A 21073-nucleotide genomic window follows, 5' to 3' on the forward strand; every position below is an offset into this window, starting at 1 on the left:
TAAGCATGTCCTGTGAAAGGTGGATGTGTATGTTACCAAACAGGAACTGCAGTGTTTCGTGTTCTTTCTGTAAAGATGAAAATGTTTGACATTCTGAAGAGCTGGCTCCTAGTTCTGTATTCTTAGCCTAACTCAGGAAGCAAAATCATTGGCCTAGTTTGTTATATTAAGCAAAACATTTGTGCTTTTTCTAACTGCATTCCACAGAGCATAGTCCTGAGTTAAGCTTCGTCTGTACTGATATGGGTGATACCATGGTTAGGAATATGGATGAGAAACTAGAAGTCATATGTGGAAAAGAAAAGCAGTTCTCAGAGTAGAGACACATTCAGGAAATCAAATTTCTTTGATGCATTTTTTGTCAAAACTCTTGAAGATCCCTTTCAGTAACAGCAAGATAGCCAGCTTGGAGCTTTCAAGAGACATAATTCTGAAGTCAACACAGTTTGGGAAAAGAAGAGGGAATTGAGTTTTGTGAGGCTTTTCCTTGTGGGTTAAGCATTTTAGGCTGTGTATTATATACTGCTAGTAAGAACTCTAAGGAGCAAGTATTTACTCTGGACTGTGTATGTTCATCCTGGGCTGTTGAAGTACACCCTGACTGCAAAAGCTTCTGGTGACAGTCTGCTCAGGCAGTGTGGCAGAGGTGAGACTGGACTAGGTTGGCCTCCTCTAGCCCAGCATCTGCCCACACTCTTGCAGCAAGTGGTGTGCTCATGCCTCGTGTGATAGCCCGTGGTGTGGGGCTCCAGTTTCACATGCTCTTCTCTGCAACAGAGTCCTCATCCTTGGAAGGTGCTTGGCAGTCAAGGGTGCAGGGGGACCAATATGTGTTGTGTTCACTCTGCCATCTGTTCTAGTTTGCTCTTACAGAGGCAGCTGCTGCTTTATCAGTGTCGTTTTCACAAACCACAGGACACTTCTGTCTCTTAAACAAGCTATGTGTATATATTGAACCATGTGTTTGAGGGTTACAGATTGCCCTAGAATGTGGCTGTGTTAGTAGCTGGCCATGTGCAGAGATGTTATTGCTGTATATTCTAGAAGTAAATTTGGTCACATTAACTTAGAGTATAGGTTGTGGATGAAGACTACAAAATCACTCCATTTCCCTGGATATTTTATTTTAATGCTCTCATTTAACCATGGGCTCAGTGAATAACTGACCGTGCTAAGAAAAGAGTGAGGAGGCGAAGGAGGAAAAATAAAGGAGTAATATTGTAAAATAGCTTGTATTGAGTCTGAGGTTAGAGGTTAATGTCAAGTTCCTTTCTTTCAGCTTGTGTTTGGGAGTAGTGAGAATGCTGTGAATGTTCTGGTGTAAGTTAATACCTAACCTGGCTTTGGACAGAGCACAGATTTAAGAGTTGACCAAGAGTGAGCCAATCCCAGTCAGACTTTGAGTTGGCAGTGGCTTTCCTATATAAAAGTGATCTAATTTTTTTTTTTTTTTCTGTAATCTTAGTGGGAACACCCAGGTGCTCAACTTTCCTAGCTGTGGAGAGATTGTGGAAAACAGATGCTCAGTTATTTTTTTAAAAAACATCTAATGATTTAGGGATTTGCATGTATTTTGTTCACTAGAGACTGAACTTAAGGGAAGGGTGAGAAATTACTTGCATTTTGGTGGTGTTGTAATGGAAAATCTGGGACCTCACCTCTCTTCCCTGGTACACAAAGACACTGATTTTTCAGGTATACTGATAGTTTTGAAATTGAAATGCTCACATTTTTACAGATATGGCACTTTCCCTTTGGACAGTGACTCCTCTATATGATGGCAGCCCTGTGATGATGATTACGGGGTAAGATGCCCTGCTTCAGATTGTGTCTGTCTTGTCTGTTCCAGGAGCATGTTATTCAGAGATGCTAGGCTTTTGAACCATAACATGTAGTTGCAACTTGATCATTTATATGCATTTTTATATTAAATTCCAGGAAACATTTCATAGAGAGGGAAAAAAATAAATCATGCAGAGTTACTAGAATTCAGAAGGAAGAAAAGAAATTTGTCAGTGCTTGTAGCACTGCAAAAATAGCAAACTCTACTAAATCTACTAGCTACATATCCCTTCATCTTCCTTCCATGTCTGTGTTTGTAGTTTGTTTCCTAAGTATATGATCCTGAAAGCAGCTGTAGTTTACAGCAGTAATGGTGTCCAAAGCTGCTTTATTTTATATTTCTGAGCTATAGTTGAGTGGAGGAGCAGAGCACCCATCAGGCTCCTGAAAGGAGATTACCAGGAGATGCAGCTTGGTCTCTTCTCACAGGTAGCAAGTGATAGGACACGAGAAAGTGCCCTCAAGTTGCACAGGGGGAGTTTAGATTGGCTATTGGAGGGGTTGGGGGTGAAAAATCACTGAAGGTGTGGTCAGGCAACGGAACAGGCTGCCCGGGAGAGGTGTTTGAGTTAGTATCCCTGGAGGTATTTAGAAGATGTGTAGATGTAGTGCTCAGGGACATGGTTTAGTGGTTTAGGGACATGGTTTTGGAAGTGCTGGGATAATGGTTGGACTTGATGATCTTGAATTTCTTTTCCAACTTTAGTGATTCTATGATTCCATGATGGCCATGTGTCTGGGGTGACTGATGCTCTCACAGTATTGCTGCTCTGTTTCTAGAGGCACGTGCTCACCCTGGCTCTTCCAATTGATCTTTTGGCTTCATCACAGGGCAGAGGCTCGCTAAATGGGCTCATGTGCTTATTAATTGACATAGTGTCGATCATCACTTAATTTCATCATGTCTTGCAAAATTTTGTGAAGAGCTCTGCTATGCGAAACACACAGCTGCTGGCTTTGTGTGTGTGTCCTCAAGGTTATAAAAGGACTAATCTGTATGTTTGGCAGACTGATTTTTTTTTGCTCTGTCATTAGAAAAAGACTGGTTTCTGTGTTGCATGAGAACTGCTCAGGCTGATTAGCATGGAAATGAATGTGCCTTAATCAGCTTGGGGTGAGGGAAGCTCAAAATTAATTTATATATTAGTTTCATTTTAAAACCATATAGCTGTTGCCACTAGTGACCATTATAGTGAAAAATGCAAAATAGTCTTTCATTCAAAACTGTGTTTATGCCAACTCATCACTTTGCAAATAATTTGTTTTCCGAACTAGATTTTCTGTATTTAATCTTTGCCCCATAAAGCAGATTGGGGGAAGGGCAATCAAGACAGAAACACGCAGGGAGGGATATCAAAGAGGAAGAAGATGCTGACTTGAAACTTAACCCTGTGTTCCCTGGAACATTGTGTTTATGTGCACTGCTTAATACCTTGAATCCAGCTTATAAAGAGATTATTTCCTAACCCTTGTCCTCTGAAGATCATTTCAGTGGCAACTGTGAAAGGCAAATGAGCTGTTGAAATACGAAATGCGAGTAAGAAATTCTCTAGTGATACATGTTTTAAAAAAACCCATATAATTAGCAAAAACTTTTTTTTTTGTGATAAAAAAGATGCTAAATTAATTTGCGTTCTTCCTGTTCAGAAGACTGTATAATTCAAGGCCTTTATAATTACAAAGAGAGCTTTATATTAAGAAGGCCTCTCTAATCTGTCTAAAATTGTGCAGAAGAAACTGCTTTGGTAACCATTAAATTTAAAAAAAAAACCTCTCCCATGTCCTGTGTGTGGAAGTGTGCATGCATTTTGACTTAGAGCCCTGCTAGGCATCAAAAAATACCCTGTTCTGGATAACCTGAAATGTAGAGGTAATATATGTTGCTCAGAAAGTCAAGTGTGTGACTGGCACACCAGTGAGACTGAAAAACTGGAGGAAGATTTTTTTCATATTTATTATAAGATGAAATGAGACCCCTAGTGATAGGTGAAATAGGGTGTAAAACTCTTTAAAATTAAAAAACTAAATTTAATTAAAAAAACTCTTTAAAATTAAAAAACTTTTAAATTTAATTTAAAAATTAAAATTAAAAAATCAGATTTCAACCAGTCTGATAAATTTGGTTGAGTGAAGCGTTTTGAAGAACTCTCTGCTCAGGAAGAAAATTAAGTACAGAAAAGTGAGACTGCAAATGAAATGACAAAGGATGACGAAGCTGAGGTTCTTACAGAAGCCAGTAGAGGTTTGGTAAGGCTTCTGGTTCTTTGTTCAAGAGATGGGGCTATAGAACAGTATTAGCAAGAGCTGGAAGCAGTCAAGAACTAAGGATTTTTGGAAGAAGGGAAGGTGTGTCAGTTCAGCATCAGATGGCCATGTCAGGAGGAAGCAGACATTCTACCTTACCAGAAAACAGGAGAGCAAAAACCTGTGCACTTGATTAATTTAAAGGTATTTAGCACTGCAGTAATGTACAAGATGAGCTTCATCCTGTGAAATTTTATGACTTTTTCATGTGAACCACTTACCTTTAGTTCCCTTTACCTTGGCTGACAGAAAGCGGCAGTTTTAAGAGATTAACTACAACCTTAAAAAGTACATGTCTAAAGCCAGATGAATTGCACTCTAGAAGTGCCTGTTTCTCTCTGACTAAAAGAGTGTGGTGTGATTAGTGCAGATAGAGATGTCTCCATTGAAGACACTTGCATGTAGTTGGATGAATTCCTTTGGTGCTTTTTCTGAACATTAAATTATCCTGTCAGTGCTGACTCAAAAATGTAAGTACTGCACCAGAGCCAGTCCTATGGAAGTTGTCAGCAGGGGAAGGAAGCTCAGAGAAATTACTAAATGTAAAGCATTCATTGCAAGGCACATTTTGATTCAACATGTGTGCTTTTGTTCACTTTTCTTCTGTGGGTTACTGTGTCATTGTAAGATTATCCAAGATCTCTTAGGGCATCATGACTGCAACTCAGGTCTAACCCTTGTTTGGATGACATGTGCTTGAAATCTACAAGCTGGTGTGTGTCAGGAGAAATCAACTTTGCAATTAAGAACTGCTAAATACAATGTCATAGTAATGTTCCTTCTTTTCTGAGCATTACTTTTAGTGGTGTGTTAATTTATCTTGCTTTTTTCCCTGGGAACCAATGCATACACTTATGACAGTGTTATTCATAGCTCTCAGCTTTATGGGCTGTCTCTCATCTGCCTTTTCTGCAGATGAGGTCACCGAGCTTTTTTGAAGTACTAGTATATTTTATGATAGAACCGGGTAAAATCATGTTCACTGCAATAAAGGTAAACTCTTAAGGGCCTTTTGTGTTGTATTAACAAGGCATTTCAAGGAAGGAGGATATCAATTTCATGTTTCATGTTAAAGACATTAATGTATTTGTGTTTATGTCCGTTATGGCATGGAAGCAGAAAAAGGGAATACTTGAAGCAGTTTCCTTCCTTGCCTTCCTCTTTTCACAAATGAACATCAAAAATTTAAAAGCATGGGTAAGAGTGTCTTCAGAGTATTTTGTATCAAATTGGGAGTGTGAAAATAAGCAATCTTCAGCAGAAATGCTCTAGTCTTCTTGTTTTTATGGAAGAAACCTGCAAAAAAAAATCCCCAGAAAACCCAACACATGTGGCAGAACACAGGAGACAGTTGACAACAGGTATCAAACTGTGCCATGCTTAGGTATGGAAGAGTTTGTGGGACTGCCTTTCTTCATGGTCTTGTAAGATGGTCTTGGATATAAACTGATCTCTTAAAAATGACCTAATCTTTTTCTCTCTCTCTCTCTCTCTATATATATCTAACTTATGAATAAAAGGACTCCAGTAGGATTTACTTACTTTATTTTTATTGATCATGTATCTTTTTATAAACAATTTATAATCTCATTTGTTAGTTCTGTAGCAGAACCCTGTCTTTATTTGGTCCTTTAGATTTGAATACAATAAATAAAATGAATTATTTTCTGAAATACTGCATTTTTATTTCTCCTCTGGGCTTATGCCCATATACTTTGAAGCATCTGCAGTGATGCAGCTGTAGTTTTAGGGCTTTATGTGAGAATTATTATTTACAGTTGCCATCAGTTGCTGTCATACATCTGTAACTGCAATAAATCCAAGTAGGCATAGGGACAGAATTATGAAAACTGTTTATTTTATCACTTCCTGCTGACAAGATCTTATGGAGTGTGGCCGACTGGTGTGACACAGGGATGCTCATGCTAATTGTGTCCTTCCTATCATATTTGTGACTGCATCCATCTTGGTATATTAGATGGACTCTGGGACTAAGAGGGATAGCCTTGTAGATTGCACAGAGTGTGCAGTAAAGGAATTGATTGTTTTAAATTGGTTGAAGTACATTAAAATTTAAATTAAAGTTCTATTGCTTTGCTTGGCTTGGTTAAAATTGATGTTTTCATGTTTCTATTTCTGAGTTTTTAAAATACTTTGGTGCCAAAATGAGTTTCTAATTAAAATGTTTGATAGTTACTTTAAAATATCACTTCAGGTTTGGGGTTTCTTTTGTAGTTGTGGGGGGTTTTTTGTTGGTTGGTTTTTGTTTGTTTTTTTCGTGAAAATTTTCACTAAATTATGACAGAATTTATTAATTGCCTTGGTTGTCCCATAAAGTATTCTTGATGGAAAAAATTGAAATGAAAGATTTTTCATTTTGCTTAAATTCTCTTAAAAGAATAAAGTAAGCCTGAACAAACCTCCCAGTGAACTGCTGAGTGGAATTGTAGAGTATCTCCAGTTTGAAGGGACCATAAGTCCAGCTCCCTGCTCCTTGTGCCTAAGACAAGGTCATACAAATAGGACTTTTCTGAACAGACAGAACATATCAGGTAAGAATTTTGCTTGTAAAAGTTGTATTCAGGCTAAAGAAGCAAATGCAAACGAAGTGCTTAGAGCCATTGGGACCTGATCTGCAGAAGTCAGTGGGAAGCTGCTGACATCCTTGTTGGAAACCATCTGTGTTACTGCTCTCTGCTGTGCCCTGTGCTATTTTTTCATGAGTCCCCTCAAAGTTCAAGAGGGATCTTAAAGTATTTACTGGTATAACAATACACTATGTTGTTACCTGAAAACTACTCACCCCCTGCCTCCTTCCAATGTTTGCTTGTGAATTTAAGTAATTAGGTTTGTATCTCTCTGAGAATCCCTGGCTCTGGGCTGCATTTCTCTCCCAGCTTTTCACAAGGTGTGGCTCTTTGTTCCCTCTCTTGCTTTTACCCATCCCATTACAAAGGAAGCAACATGTTATGAAGGTATCAGTCATTTTCTTCAGGATGAAAAGGCCTTTCTGTGTTAATCTGTTAAAGGTGCTGGTAAAGACTAAGCAGGTTTGAGACTGTCAAGAACCTTCTGTTTTCTTTATTAGCTTTTGCTTTCTTAAGGGCAAGGCTACCAGCAGGAAGTCCCAGAGGTGGGCAAGGAGCAGCTCTGCTGTATGACTGACACTTAACTTCATGTATCCCTGCCATCATCCATGGACACTTTATATTGCACAGCCAGGTGCTGAATGATAGGCACTTTATAAAGGTGAAGTCTTGACCTCAGGCTCTCTTGTAGCCTGTGTAGGCTGAATTCAGATTGTCAGGGAAAGAGTCAGAGGAAGAATCTGAAGACTTCACCTTATCAGATTTTAGCTATCACTACAGTTGTAGTACTTGAAACCTGACTTTTTTCTTCAAGTATGTGTAAAGGAGAGAATCAATCTGTTGTCAAAGACATTTTTGAGCAGAGGCAAAAAAAATAACTTCCATAAATGAAAATGTTTTAGAGAACTCTTGAGTGATACTCAAATAACTTTTAGAAGAAGCACTGCTGTCTGACCAGGGAATAAGGAAAGGAAACAGGAATAAGCAGAGGGTTTTGATGCAACTGATGCTTTATTCATATCTTAATTCTTATTTGGGTGTATATCCAGGCAAGGCTTATATCCTGATACTTTGCAGTGAGCTCTGCAGTGAAAGCCAGGGATCTTACATCAAATAATACATACCAATTTTGTCACTACAGATTTTTTTTTTTCAAATAAGTTAGTTCTTTCCTTGTAGTTTTTACTTTGAGCTCATGCATTTGTCTATAATCTTTGTGAACTTGGCTATACCTGGGGCAGCTACAGTTTAATAGTACCCTGTGCTATAATCCTCAGTTTTTCCTGTAGACAGCTTATCAAATGTGCAGAATTGTACCAGAGCTCTGATCATCTGGCTAAGGGGATTAATGTCACCTAATGCAGTGTGTTGGTACTAAAAAGATTATAAGGAGGCTGAGTCAGTGAGTTGGGGGAGGAGAGGTGTAAAACCCCTCAGGAAATCAGTAATCATCTCAATTTGCAGTTTTTGTAGCTAATGTACTATGTGCAACAACAAAAATTTCTGTTTTCTGGAGTTGTGGGCTGTACTTGCTGTTGAAGTGTCAAAGAGGATGCTTGTTAGGGACCTGCTGCTGAGGAGAAGCAACTACAATCAAGCAACACTTTGTGCTGAAATCTTGTCTTGTATTTCATCTTCTTAAACCAAGTCCATAAATATTTGTGGTATTTAAAATGCGCATGTAGTGTTTCCGGTAGTTTGTTTAGCCTTGCTAAGCATATAGGGATGCTAAACATTAACTGGGTGCTACGTAACTGTGGATATAATTAACTTCATTTAGTCAAGACAGCATACTCTGTGTGCATTATGTAGCTGATAAATGCATTTTTATAGAGACATTCCCTTGACTTGCCAAATAATGGGTCGCTAATGACAAAGTTCACTTAAAATCTGAAACCACGCCTACACTGCAGGCACGGAAGTGAGCACAGGCTGCATTAGCCTGGTTGACATGTCCCAGCTAAACTGCACTAGAACAAGCTTGAGCATCTCTGCCACATTCTGGTCAAGTCTGAAGTGTCTGTAGACAAGCTGCTAGTTTAAAGTACACAGTCAGAGATGCTGTTCACATTTTGTCTTTTTTCCTTCCCAGGCTCTTTTAAGCATATTTGAAAACAGGGTGCTTCTTAGATATTTCTATTGCTATGTAACTGAAAAGTAATTGAACATAAGTTGAAATTCCAAAAGATGTGTATGTCTGAGAAGGCTGTTAGCAGGTATGTGCAGCACTTTGCTGTGAAGAAGTAATTGCATGAGGGGACTGCCAAAAGTATATAGTCCTGTGTACTGGAGGTGCCCCTGGGGCTGGTAATGGGGGTCTGTGCACTTATCAATCCAAACCCTCCACAGCTGGCCCCAAGTCCCTCTGGTGTTTCCATTTTATGGCTGGAAGTCCCTTTGATTCTATGCTCCATGCTTTAGTATTTTATTGTGAGTACTGGGGAAGAGGGAGGAGAGTGTGTGTGTGCATGTATGAGAGAAAAGTTAAAATTTTGTGTAGATGATACTCAGAGCTGATTTATAATTAAAAATCAACACCTTTTGTGCTCCATAGGTTGGTGTGTTGGGGTTTTGTGTTGGTAATTTAACTGGGCCTCTACAGTGCCGAGTGGTGTTTTCACTGCCAGGAGTGCTTAATAGATTTATCCAATGGTATTAAGTAAATTTTATGGTTTAGTCAACTTTTTCCTGTATTTGGCTTTTAGGAGCAAGACAGCTGCTAGACTTCTCAGGTGGTTTAGTTCATATGTGAAGTTTGAGCTTAGCAAGTTTCTTTTTCCCCAAATTACTCATCAAGTTATTTTAAGAGTTATTTACTAAAAAAGCACCTATTTAGGTATTTACTAAACAAAAGCAAGGCCATAAAGCATAATGATGAACAAGATAACTCTGCTTTTTTTTGATCAGCAGTGATCCAGATGGGTGTATTAAACAGCTATTTAAGTTGCTCTCACAGGATGTAAACTCTGAAAAAAAATGCCATGCAAAAAACCTGTCTCCTGTATTCCCTAAGCTCCCTATTCTCCCCTTATTTTAATAGTAAAGCTTTTAGATTTAAGTTACTTTTTTTTTTTTTTTTTTGAGTGGTATGTGGCTGACTTGAGATGTGGAAAAGTTTTGTCTAAAGCTTTATTTAAGGAAATACAAAATAATTTGGATCTTTAACTAAAACTGATGGTGAAAGGAATTAGAGTTGTTTGTACAGATGGAGTTAGAATGGAAATATTTAATCTACATGTAGGTATTTCCAAAATACCTCATATGATTTGGTAACCTGATCTACCTTTTCCATGACAAAAGGGCATTTTGGATGTCTTATCCAATTTACAAACCTAATCCTGAGTATTTTTCCACTTTTTCCTGGTTTAGACTGGTTCAACTCTGAATACCATGAATTTTTATTGACTTGAAACTGATACAAAATGAGAAAAGAATCAGGTTAAAATAAATCTGCCAGTAAATCTGATAAGGATTTTCAGGTATCATGGAGTCAGGCTTTTGTTTTTGAGCTGGAATGGAATAACATCATCACTGAGGTCAGTGTTGCACCAGCACATAAGACATATGTGAGATCAGGAACTGGCCTTGTGCTTTCTGATATGACCTGTCAGAGGTTGTAAAGATGGCTTGGCAAACCAGGGAGGTCATCTGGAGGAGGGAATAGAATTATTAAGGTTGGAAAAGTCCTTCAAGATAATTCTATCTGACAGGTCCACCACAAGTCCTTCAGTGCTGCATCGACACTTTTAAATATCACTGGGGATTGTGACTCCACCACTTCCCTGGGCAGCCTGTTTCAATACTGGTCAACCTTAATTTTTTCCTCACATCCAATCTAAACCTCCTGGCACAACTTGAAGCCGTTTCCTCTTGTTCTTATTGTCTTTTACCTGGGGCAAGGCACCCCTGCTTCAGTACCATCTCCTTTGTGGTGGCTGTAGAGGGTGATTAGGTGTGTACCCCTTACTCTTTTTCTCCAGGCTGAACAATCAGAGCTGCCACAGCTGTTCCTCATAAGAGTTGTGCTCCAGACCCTTCCCCAGCTCCGTTGCCCTTCTCTGCACATGCTCCAGCATCTCAATTTTTTCTCCTGAATTGAAGGACCCAAAACTGAATTCAAGGTGTGGCCCCACCAGTACTGAGTACAGGGGGATGGTCACTGCCCTTCTCCTGCTGGTGGCATTGCTGATCCAGGCCAGGATGTCATTTGCCTTCTTGGCCACCTGGGCAACTGCATCATGTTCAGCTGATGTCACCAACACCCCAGGTCCTTTTCTGCCAGGCAGCTTCTCTGCCAGTAGTGCTGCTTGGGGTTGGATCCAGCACTTGACCTTGTTGAACCTCATACAACTGCCCTTGGTCCATCGATCTAACCTGTCCAGATCCCTCTGCAGGGCCTTGCTGTCCTCCAGCTGATCAATATCCTCACCCAGCTTTGTGTTGTGTGCAAACTGACTTAGGGTGTGCTCAATCCCTTCAGTGAGATCATTGATAAAGATTTAAACAGAACTGGTTTAATAATAAAATAACCCTGCAGTATCTCTTGCAAACCTTGGAAAATGTCTCTGAATGTATTTGTGGTCTTTCTCCTTCTGGATGGTGATGACAGGAGGCAGGGAAGCCTGCATTGTTGATCTGTAAACTGTCATAGTTGAAGAGGAAACTCACGTCGATGTTCCCAATATAACACCACCAGTGTTATGCCAGTTAGGAGGGGCTGGGTAAGGAAAACAAAGTTTTGAAACCTTTAATATAGATTGGGTCTCATTTGCATCAACTATCCACAAGTAGGTAAATGTGAAACTGTTTTTAAGGCTATTTTTTTTCTTCTGAAATAGTTTGGCATGGGTTCTGAAGCTTAGTTGTTGAATAAAGGAACTTCCCAGCAACTGCCTTTGATTACTTCTAAAAGTAGGTTACAGCTGTTCTTTTGGGAAAGGCACATAGCTCAGCATGTGAGAAACTGACACCTTTTTCTCTCCTTTTCAGAGTATCTCCTCTACAGAAGTCTGAAATAGTAGACATGGTCAAGAAACACGTCAATGCCATAACACTTGCCATTGGGGATGGTGCCAATGACGTAGGAATGATCCAGACAGCTCACGTTGGAGTGGGGATCAGTGGCAATGAGGGCATGCAGGCAACCAATTGCTCGGATTATGCCATTGCACAGGTCAGACGCAAGATTGAACAACTGCAGTATCATCTCGTGAGAAATGCACTGTGCAGCCACGTAGTGCTCGATTGACTTCTTCTAGCCTTCAAGCTAGAAGTATCTCTGATTGTTTCCTTTTCCAGGCAGCTGTCTAGAACATATTTTGGATATATTTTGGGGGTTTGTTGAGATTTTGTATTCTCCAGGGCAAAGCTCTACCTCTCTTCAAAGTTTTAGTTTCCTCCTGACGCTGTACAGTATCTTGGTTCTTCAGTAATCAAGGGGAAGCAATTTCTGTGATGCTTGTGTTAATATGCTTTTAAGTAGCTGATTTGCCTTGGTGCAAACTCCTCTCTTACTATGAGCAGGTACTATAACCAGGAGTGTGAGAATTTGGCTGTTTGGCAGTTCCTAATTTGAGGTGTCTCCTCTATCTTTATTTCCTTCTGTCCCCTGTGTTACATTCAAGAATTGATCAGATCATTCTAGAGAGCTGGCCAGAATTTTCATTTTTCATGTTATTTTGAACATTATTTGGGTGAAGTGCTCCTAAACGAGTTCATCAAATTCAGAACCAATCACTTCAGCTAAAAAGAAGAGTTAAAAGCCTTTTTTGTTTGTTTGTTTTGCTGAAGAAACCACAATTTAGAAACAAGACTTTGAAAGAAAAATCAGAAAGGAAAAAGATGCTGCAAAAGATTGCTGAATATGCTCTGGATACTATTTACACCTGAGATACACTATGTGTTTGAGACTGATGCAGGGCAAAACCAGATTGAGCTGACAGGAAGCAGAGACAATCCCTTGTCTCTTCAGTGATCAGAGCTTCAGCTGATGTTCCCTTCTGGCAGGGTGTAGTCAGATTTGTTTTACCAAGTAACATGAAATATTATGAATGAAAGATGAAAACATCTTTTGATAGGTTCCAGTGGCAGGTGAGGTTTTGAAAGGGCAGGGATAATGCTGCTGTATGCACAGATAACTGTTTATTGAATTAAACCTACTGAGAAGCAAAGTGGCTCTCTTGTACTGCTGCTCTGTTCTGACCTCTGATGAAGAACACTCAGTTTCAGGTTTGAATAACTGAGACCTTTCACCGTTTTGAGAATTTTAGGCAGCTTTACCATGTTTTTCTGTCATAAACAGTAGCATATTCCAAATATGTATCAGTATAGGAACTGCCATACTCATTGTCTCTGGTATTTTGTAATGAGTTTCACATTTTTAATTTCAGTGGATCATATATAGCTTCTGCTGTATAACTTAATGGACTGCTCTTTACTTGGACTTCTTCAGATAATTTATTACTTCTGCTTTAGTAACTAAGCCTAAGCAGCAAGAGTTTTGTCCATAGAAGGCCCTACATATGTATTCCTTTTGTGTTGCAGTAGCGTTAAATCTGGATAAGGAATTCCACGTTCACATGTTGCTTGTGCATTAACAAAACCCCCTGTATTTCACTTTAGTGTTAGAACATGGAAGTTGCTCTTGGTTTAAATTCCAGTCAACAAGGACAGTATTACTGGCAATTACAATGAATCTTTTTAGTTCAATTTGAAATAAAAGCTGGTGACATTGGCACAGAAATACAGTGTTCAAAAATCAGTGAAACACCATAGAACTGTATTTTTTGTGATAGTGTGGAAGAACTTTGTACTGATTAAGTTAGAAAACATACAGAAAAATCCCTGTAGTAGAGGAGACTAATACTGTGTGGTAGTATGTGCTTAAAAAAAAAGTAAATTAGTGTTCAAAAGAAAAACTTGATCTCTGTGGAGTGTATTTCTTTCAGCAAAGACATATAACTCCCACTAAAACATTACTATATGTGCATGCCTTGAAGGCAGAGTATGTTCTTATTGAGTAATTTAAGACGACCACTGTAATGTAGCATCTCATGTTCAAGTGCTATTTCAAATGCAGTGCTGCCAGAAGTAGGCACTTAGAGAAGAGAGAGTCTCTATATAGGCTCATTTGGGATTCCAGGGAGAATCAAAGCATAAACCAAACAAAAATAAAAAGCCAACGTGTGTCTGACTCCACTTGAAATAGCTTCCACAGGTGCAAGGAGCATCTGTTTGAATCATCCTTTTCCCTTGAAATTATATTGCACCAGTGACTTCTATTTAGAGAATTCCCAAATCAAATGACCTAACTAGAGAGACAGTAGTAGACTTTAATAACTTTTTTTTTGCTCAGCAAAATAGCTTTATCATCTTAATTCAGAGAGCATCTGGTGTCTAGGGACTGTTTCCTTTTCTTAATTAAGGAATCTTCTTTCTTCAACAAATGTTCTTGTTTCAGTTTTCTTCTTTGGAAAAACTGGTTTGTTTTGTGGGTGCCTTTTCACTGTATTAAAACCCTCCCAACATGCCATCACCTCATCCTTTAATCAAGATGAAATCTAGAAGATAATCTCAGTGTAAAAGAAGTTATGCTAGGGTTGATGTAGAGATGACTGTAAAAACTTACACAGACTGTTCACAGGTAGGCTGGCCAGATGGTGATAATGTTCCCTGCTGAGTCAAAATGCTGTAAATACAGGAACGTCCAAACAAAGACAGCGTCTCAGTAGAGCCCCTGTCTGTCCTGCTCTGTGCCAGTAGCTGTGCTTTTGCAGAATACCAGCATCAAAGCAAATTTAATTCTTTGCTATATTCTAATTTGCTAATATTATATATTTTGCTAATATTATATTCTTTGCTTTCACTGGTGTGAGCAGGCTCAGTGTGTTCTTTAGGCTCTGAGTATCTTCCTTGCTGTGCTCTGTAGTGTGCTCATTTTCATGAGAGCACAGACAAGAACAATTAATAGTAGGATTTTTTGTTGCCTTGAGCTTTCAAGAAGACCACATCCAAGATGGTCACTTGTTAGATTCAGCAGAGAGAAGTTCTCACTTTGTACCTGACTGTTCTCCACAAGAGCTTTGGTATAACTTGTAAGGACATTGTGGCAAGTTTCCCATCAATTTGGTGTTTTCAAAGTGATTTTGATGAGGAAAGTTGTAGCTCTCCTGCATATTAACTTGAGGCATGAGGGGTCTAACAGGTCAGCTACTCCCTTGGGAGTATCCCAGTTATAGCTCTAGCTCAAGTTAAGCACTTCACTTTTGTTTTCTCTCCTTCTCTGCTGGCATATCCTAACAAATCTGAACTGCCGATGCATGGGAGAGAGGCTGTCCTTACAGGATTTGTGGTTCAGTGATTTAATTGCTGGAAAGCATGGGAGCAGAGCTGCCTCACGACAGTTCTAACTCATTACTGTAGCTTTCCGTTTCAAATAAGTTTTGGTTAAAATAAATTATCTAGAATCGAAATTTAGGAAGTCAGGGTTTTCCTGTCAAGTCATTTTGTGGAAAAGGAAGCAAAGCAAATAATTACCTTAGTGTCCCAAGGTCCCTTCAGGTATACACATGCTAAACAGTAAACACAGTCATCACTTTGAGCTGTGGGTAACTGGGCAAAAGAGGAATGCTGCAGGTCATAAAAAGGTTCACTAACAAAGCCAAGACTAGAAAATTAGGCATTTCCCAGTCTGGATTACAACTGGCTCTATAATAAAGTCCATTTTCAAAAGTTCTGAATTTGAGCTCCATATGGGGTTCAAAATAGCATTAAAAGGTACACAGTTATAAAAGATTCATTTACTTGCCATTTTTGGAAAATGCACCTTGCTTTATACAATATTTTACATGACACACAATCACATACATTTTGTGGGCAGAAAATATTGAAAATGTGATTTATTTTGTTTCCTTGAATTCAGGTGTTTACTTTCAACCAATTTTTTTTAGCAATTCCTCATATATGTAAATACTTCTTTTCTGCTTTCAGTTTTCCTACTTGGAGAAGTTGTTGTTGGTCCATGGTGCTTGGAGTTACAATCGAGTTACCAAATGCATACTGTACTGCTTCTACAAAAACGTGGTTTTGTATATTATTGAGGTAAGAGTAACTAAATGGATGTGTCTTACTGGTGCTTATTCCTTAAATCATCTCTTATAACTAGAAAAGCTCACCCAAATGGATTGAGCAAGAGGACTAATGTTTAACAATTTAAAATTCAATTTCCCTCCTCAAATCAGTTCACTTGAATCTTTTAATGTTTGTAAAGGAAGACCAAAGGTTTTCAGTACTGTGAAGGATATGAGATGTTAGAGACAAAGTTAATTCCTTCTGTGCAAATACTCTTATTCAAAGCATCTTTGTCATGGAAAAATTTCAGTTAGTGCTTATATTTATAAAAACTTGAATCTGGGGGCTAAATTTAAATCAGAAGTTCATTTGTTAGAATTTAATAGGCAAATAATAAACTATGCAAAACAATAGTTATTGCTTCCAAGTTACAAAGACCATGGATTAGCTGGAACTGAAATTAGTTTGCTTTGTTTTTTGGGAAGAGATGACATAATTTTCTACATGACATTCATTTACAAAATGAATCTGGTTATTTGATTTAATAATTAAAACATAAGTGTATTTTGAAAATAAATTGCTGGAAGATGTCAAGTACTGCAACTGGTCTTTAAAGAGAGCTGAATACTGTTACTACCATTCCCTTTCAGTGTGCTTATGATAGGAGTGTGTTCTCAAGCTGCAGAACATAGTCTGGAGTTTAGGATGTATCAGGAAGGGATTTTTATCATGTGCTGTTGCCTAATGAGAGATGCTCAAGGAACTTGAAGTCAGTGGTTTGATCAGTTGAGTATCAAGTGATCACTTGGTACAGCAATTTCTACAATGTTCATAATTTTTGTTAATGTATGTGCATATATTTTAGATTTTCTATTTCTTTGTACAGTTGAGCAGCCTTGAATGAGGTTAACAGAAAATTGCAACATCTATAATTAGGCAGGTAGTTATATCAATTAGAGGAGATAGTAGGTGAGTAATACTTTGCTATTCAGTAAGTCATATAATGATCAGAGCGGTCAGTATTCCTGACTCCATCAGGGTTTGATCATCTTCCTTGTATGACGTTAGAGAACAAATATTGTCCAGTAGCTTGTTCCACTTTTACTGTGCTGTTTATGAATTAGCTGCTATCTGTTAAAATTTCAACACTCATTAGTCCACTGCAAGAAAATTACCCTGTACATCATGTTTTTAGTAAAGGTTTTTACATGCTGTTGGAGATGATAACAATATTTTATATTGTGCAAAGGAAATATAAATGGCTTTAAAAAGAACTCTTCTAGTGTATTTCTTACTGAGCGTGGTTGGCCATTGCTGGGGTTTTGCCTGAACTTTTCAGAACATGCTTAATACCTTCATGATTTCCTGCTAGGATTCTTTTATCTACTTGAAACTTGAAAGTTTTGGAAGTCCTGCTTCTAGCTTATTATAGCACCATGTGTCTTTGTTTCTTTTACTATGGTCTGACAAGTAAATTAAGTTCTGCATCAAATGTTGTATGGCAAAACTATGCCTTCCCACATAAGCAGCTGTGCAAGGGATTGAATACAAGTGAAGTTCTCTGGGACCTCCATCCTGAGGTAGCTCAATTATTTTACCCTAGGGTGGAATTTTACTGTCCAGATATCTCTGTATGATACATTAAGTTCAAGTCTACTCTGAAAATATGAGATCAGAGGTTTTCTCGACTGTCTTCAGTTCTTTCTGCATACTGTCCTGAGCCAGATGAGCTTTTGTCTCCTCATGTCCATGACTGAGGATGAGTCAGTTCTATCCAACCCCTGAGCATTGAAAAATGTCTTACAAGATGCAGCACCTCAGTTACCTCTCTGTGATTGTGCTGCATAGAAGTTGGAAGCAAGTTTAAGGCTTTAACGGAGATGAAGGGACAGAAATAATCTTGTAGTCCTGCAGCAATGGGAAGAACTCAGTTTGGTTTTCCCTGGTAAGTTTCCTTTACTAGCAGCCTTAGGGAACTTCCCCTCCAAAACTGTGTGGAACTAGCCAAATTGCCTGGAAACCCAAGAGACACTAGTTTTGGTATCCTAGGGATACAGGGTAGAGAAAAGAGATCTTTAATTCCCTCCTTAGCTTTACACAAAGAGAGGTTGTTTTGTGTATGTGCTGTGAAGCTTGGCAGTGCTGATCAGTTTGTGGTATGGAATGATGCTCATGAAAGAGATGCTCCACGAGGGAATAAATCCTTCCACTTGAGAGAATAACAGTTAAATGCCTGGCACTTCTGCACTGTTGCTTGTGTATATGGTGTGTTCCTGGTTGTTTCCCAATGCTTTGGACAAGTTTAATATTTACCCATACTTTCTGCTTGGATATGTGGTATATGGGGAATATCTTTTTAGCATTGTAATGAAACAGGGATTTGAACTTGAGCTACTTTCTAAGTACCTTCAGAAGGATTGTACGAAGTAAATATTTATACAGTTGAATGAAAAAGCACATCATGAATATGACTGCCGGTTATACCTTTGTTACTGTATCTGTTCTATTTCAGTGAAGTTTTAACACCTGAGGAATAGATACAGTAAGCCTTATATAAATGGCTTTTTCAGCAGAGAGACACTGGGGCTATCGCAACTTTTTATTCCCTGGTATTTTGCAAATGCCAGAGAGAAGGAAGAGGTGGTGGTCCAGCCTGGCACACAGAACATCTGGACAGAACTTGCAGAGGACTTGCAGAGAACTTGCATGCAAGTTAAGGCATTAAGAATTAATTAATCAATGGTAAATGCTTGAGAAGAGCATATTGTCATCTCTTTTCCTAGCATCCCAATGCTGGCACACTAAAACCCCTCATACATTAGAAGTTCATCTTGATACCACTTACGTGCACTTAAACGTGGAAGATACAAAGTGTTGCATCTGTGAAATGTTAAATTTACCAGATAGAATATAGAATTTGGGGTTTAGTGAAAAGTATGCTCAGGTAATTGTCATCATGGGCTTTACTCCTAGGAGGTGCTGGGGGATTAAGGCTGGTGCTTACCTTTCTGCTGTGGCTGATTCTTTGTGGAGAGACAGCGACCCAGGAACTATTTTCAGCTGCTTTGATTGAAATGTGTGCCCATGTTGAGATAGCTCCATGCAGCTAGAGAGGTGGTATAGCAGACAGCATGCCTTGTGGTTTTAGTGATTGCAGTGTCAAGGGAGATGCAAATGTATTTTCTCTCTCTCTCTTGAAAAGGCCCTCCTAGTATTTTCCAAGAGGTGAATTTTAAGTCATCAAAGTAATAAAGTTTAGTGAAATCTGAAAAGATTTTGTTTTGGCTTAATGACTAGAAACTCTGTTCCTCTCCTTTCTCTAGCCTGGTCTCTCTCAACTTTACTATTTCTTCATCACTGTCCTCCTGCCATTCTCTTGATATCTCCCCTTGATTTTTGAAGATACAAAGCTAAGTAAATAAAAAACACAAAGAGAAGCAGATTCTGGATATTCAAGTCGTTTTGGTGTGATTCTTAGCCCGATTCCTGAACCCTTGTATATGACTGTTGCCAAGGTGCTTCAGGGTATAAAGTTGAGGTTCCTTTACTTATGGCCTCACCTCTCAAAAGGATGCAGAATCTAGCTTTTCCATCCACAGAGCTGGTTGACAGATTAATTGCTGCTTCTTCCCCACTCTTGACTATCCATGCTGGGTCTGTCCTAAGAGTGGGAGGGGAATCTACATGGAAAGCTACCAAGATGGCTGCAGGGATGACATGCAAATATAAAGCCTTCTCTTTGGTGTCCATTCCTGTATTTCCTATGTCTGCATGCTCTAGCAGTGTGCACTAAATCCATTTCTAAGGAAAGCAAACCACTCAGCATTATCCTAGGCAGAAGATCAGTGACACGGTTTTGGCTTTTAAAGATTTGACAGACAAGTACCTGAGCACACTCACAAAATACCATTTAGTTCAATTACCTATGTAGCTGGCTTCAAACTGAGTAGTGAAACAAAAGAACTATTTCACATCTGTTGAGCAGGTATGTTTAACTGGAGATGATATAAAGTTGTCCTATTGACATCAGAGCTTTGAAATATAGCTTATTTCAAATGTAAAAGAATACAGGAATGTTGCTTTCATGTCATGCTTGGAGAAGTAGAAACACAGCAAGATCAAAGGTGGTATCAGAAATATCAGGTAAGGGTTCAAGACCTTTGGGAATGGTTCTGTGGAAACAGTAGCATGGAAGATAGCTTTCAGGCCAACTCAGTGTGCAGGAAGAATGTGCTCAGTACTTCACTGGAACACGCTGGTTTTTTGAAACATACTTAATACGAAGCACTTCTGTATTATGTATTGCTGAATGAGTCAGGGGCAGGAATAGATGGCCCCAGTGTCAAGGTCTGGCAAGTGGGAAGGGGAGAGTATAATGTACATAACTTGGTTGCTGTATAATTTTAATTTCTACTTTAAGAATCCAGAGATAAATTGTAAGCCTAGATTAGAAAGTTGTTTCTTTGTAGATGCCAAATGGGAGGTCTAACATGTGAGCAGCATTAAACGAACAAGATAAACATACTAAACAACAAAACACAAAGATCATAATTTTTCTTCTAGAGCTGAATTTCCAAGTTTCAAAAGCTCTGAGTAAACACAATACCTAGATAAACATTCTTTTAAATAAGAGGTGATTTTGTGAGTCAGTAAGGTCTGGCAATGAGAGCTGTTAAGTGCTCCACATACTCTTAGTGCTCACCACTTCAGATGAGCTGATAGCACAGGCTGCCAAAGCACACATGAAATGTTGCTGCATGAGACTGCTTTTGTTTTACCTGTTTTCTTGCTTTCCCATCAAACACAATAGGTATTTTAAAAAATATGGAAAGCAGGCATGGGAATTTCAGCTCTCTTCTCCAAATGATAGGCAGAAATGAGTGTATTTGTTATGGCACTAAAAAATACACAGCTTTAATTCATCTGTGTATTTATCCCTAATTCACATGATCTGACTTTCACCTACATCTCTCTGCTTTCTGTTTCCAATTGACTTTGCCACTCTTAGGTGGCAAAGGCCAGGCCAGGCAATAGAAAACCTTAAGCATGGGGATTTTTGCAGTAAGTTTGGGACTGAAGTGCTGTAACTGTTGTCATATAAAGCAACTTTATGAAAAAATAAGAGCAGTCTTTCCCCCCAGTGTTAATTTTATTAACACAAAAAATAAGTTATAAAGGATAAGAACATCTGGTTGCAAAATCTTCTGACAAGGATAACAAGCATAAAGGCAGCTAGTTGTTTTGTCTTCTTATTCAAATTACTCAGTTGC

At 38.7% G+C, this 21073-nt stretch overlaps 1 protein-coding gene across 28 annotated transcripts in view; it reads left to right on the forward strand.

Annotated features, from left to right (window-relative positions):
• ATP8A2 (ATPase phospholipid transporting 8A2) overlaps positions 1 to 21073 on the forward strand; it is a 314521-nt gene that overhangs the window by 155303 nt on the left and 138145 nt on the right. For all 28 annotated transcript variants that reach the window (XM_086881722.1, XM_086881730.1, XM_086881745.1 and 25 more), the window contains 2 exons: positions 11724 to 11907; positions 15723 to 15833. In XM_086881722.1, the coding sequence (XP_086737848.1) occupies positions 11724 to 11907; positions 15723 to 15833 (295 nt within the window). The remainder of the gene's footprint in view (positions 1 to 11723; positions 11908 to 15722; positions 15834 to 21073) is intronic.

Source organism: Cyanistes caeruleus, chromosome 3 (genome assembly GCF_971803275.1).
Source record: "Cyanistes caeruleus chromosome 3, bCyaCae1.hap1.1, whole genome shotgun sequence".
Taxonomy (NCBI): Eukaryota; Metazoa; Chordata; class Aves; order Passeriformes; family Paridae; genus Cyanistes; species Cyanistes caeruleus.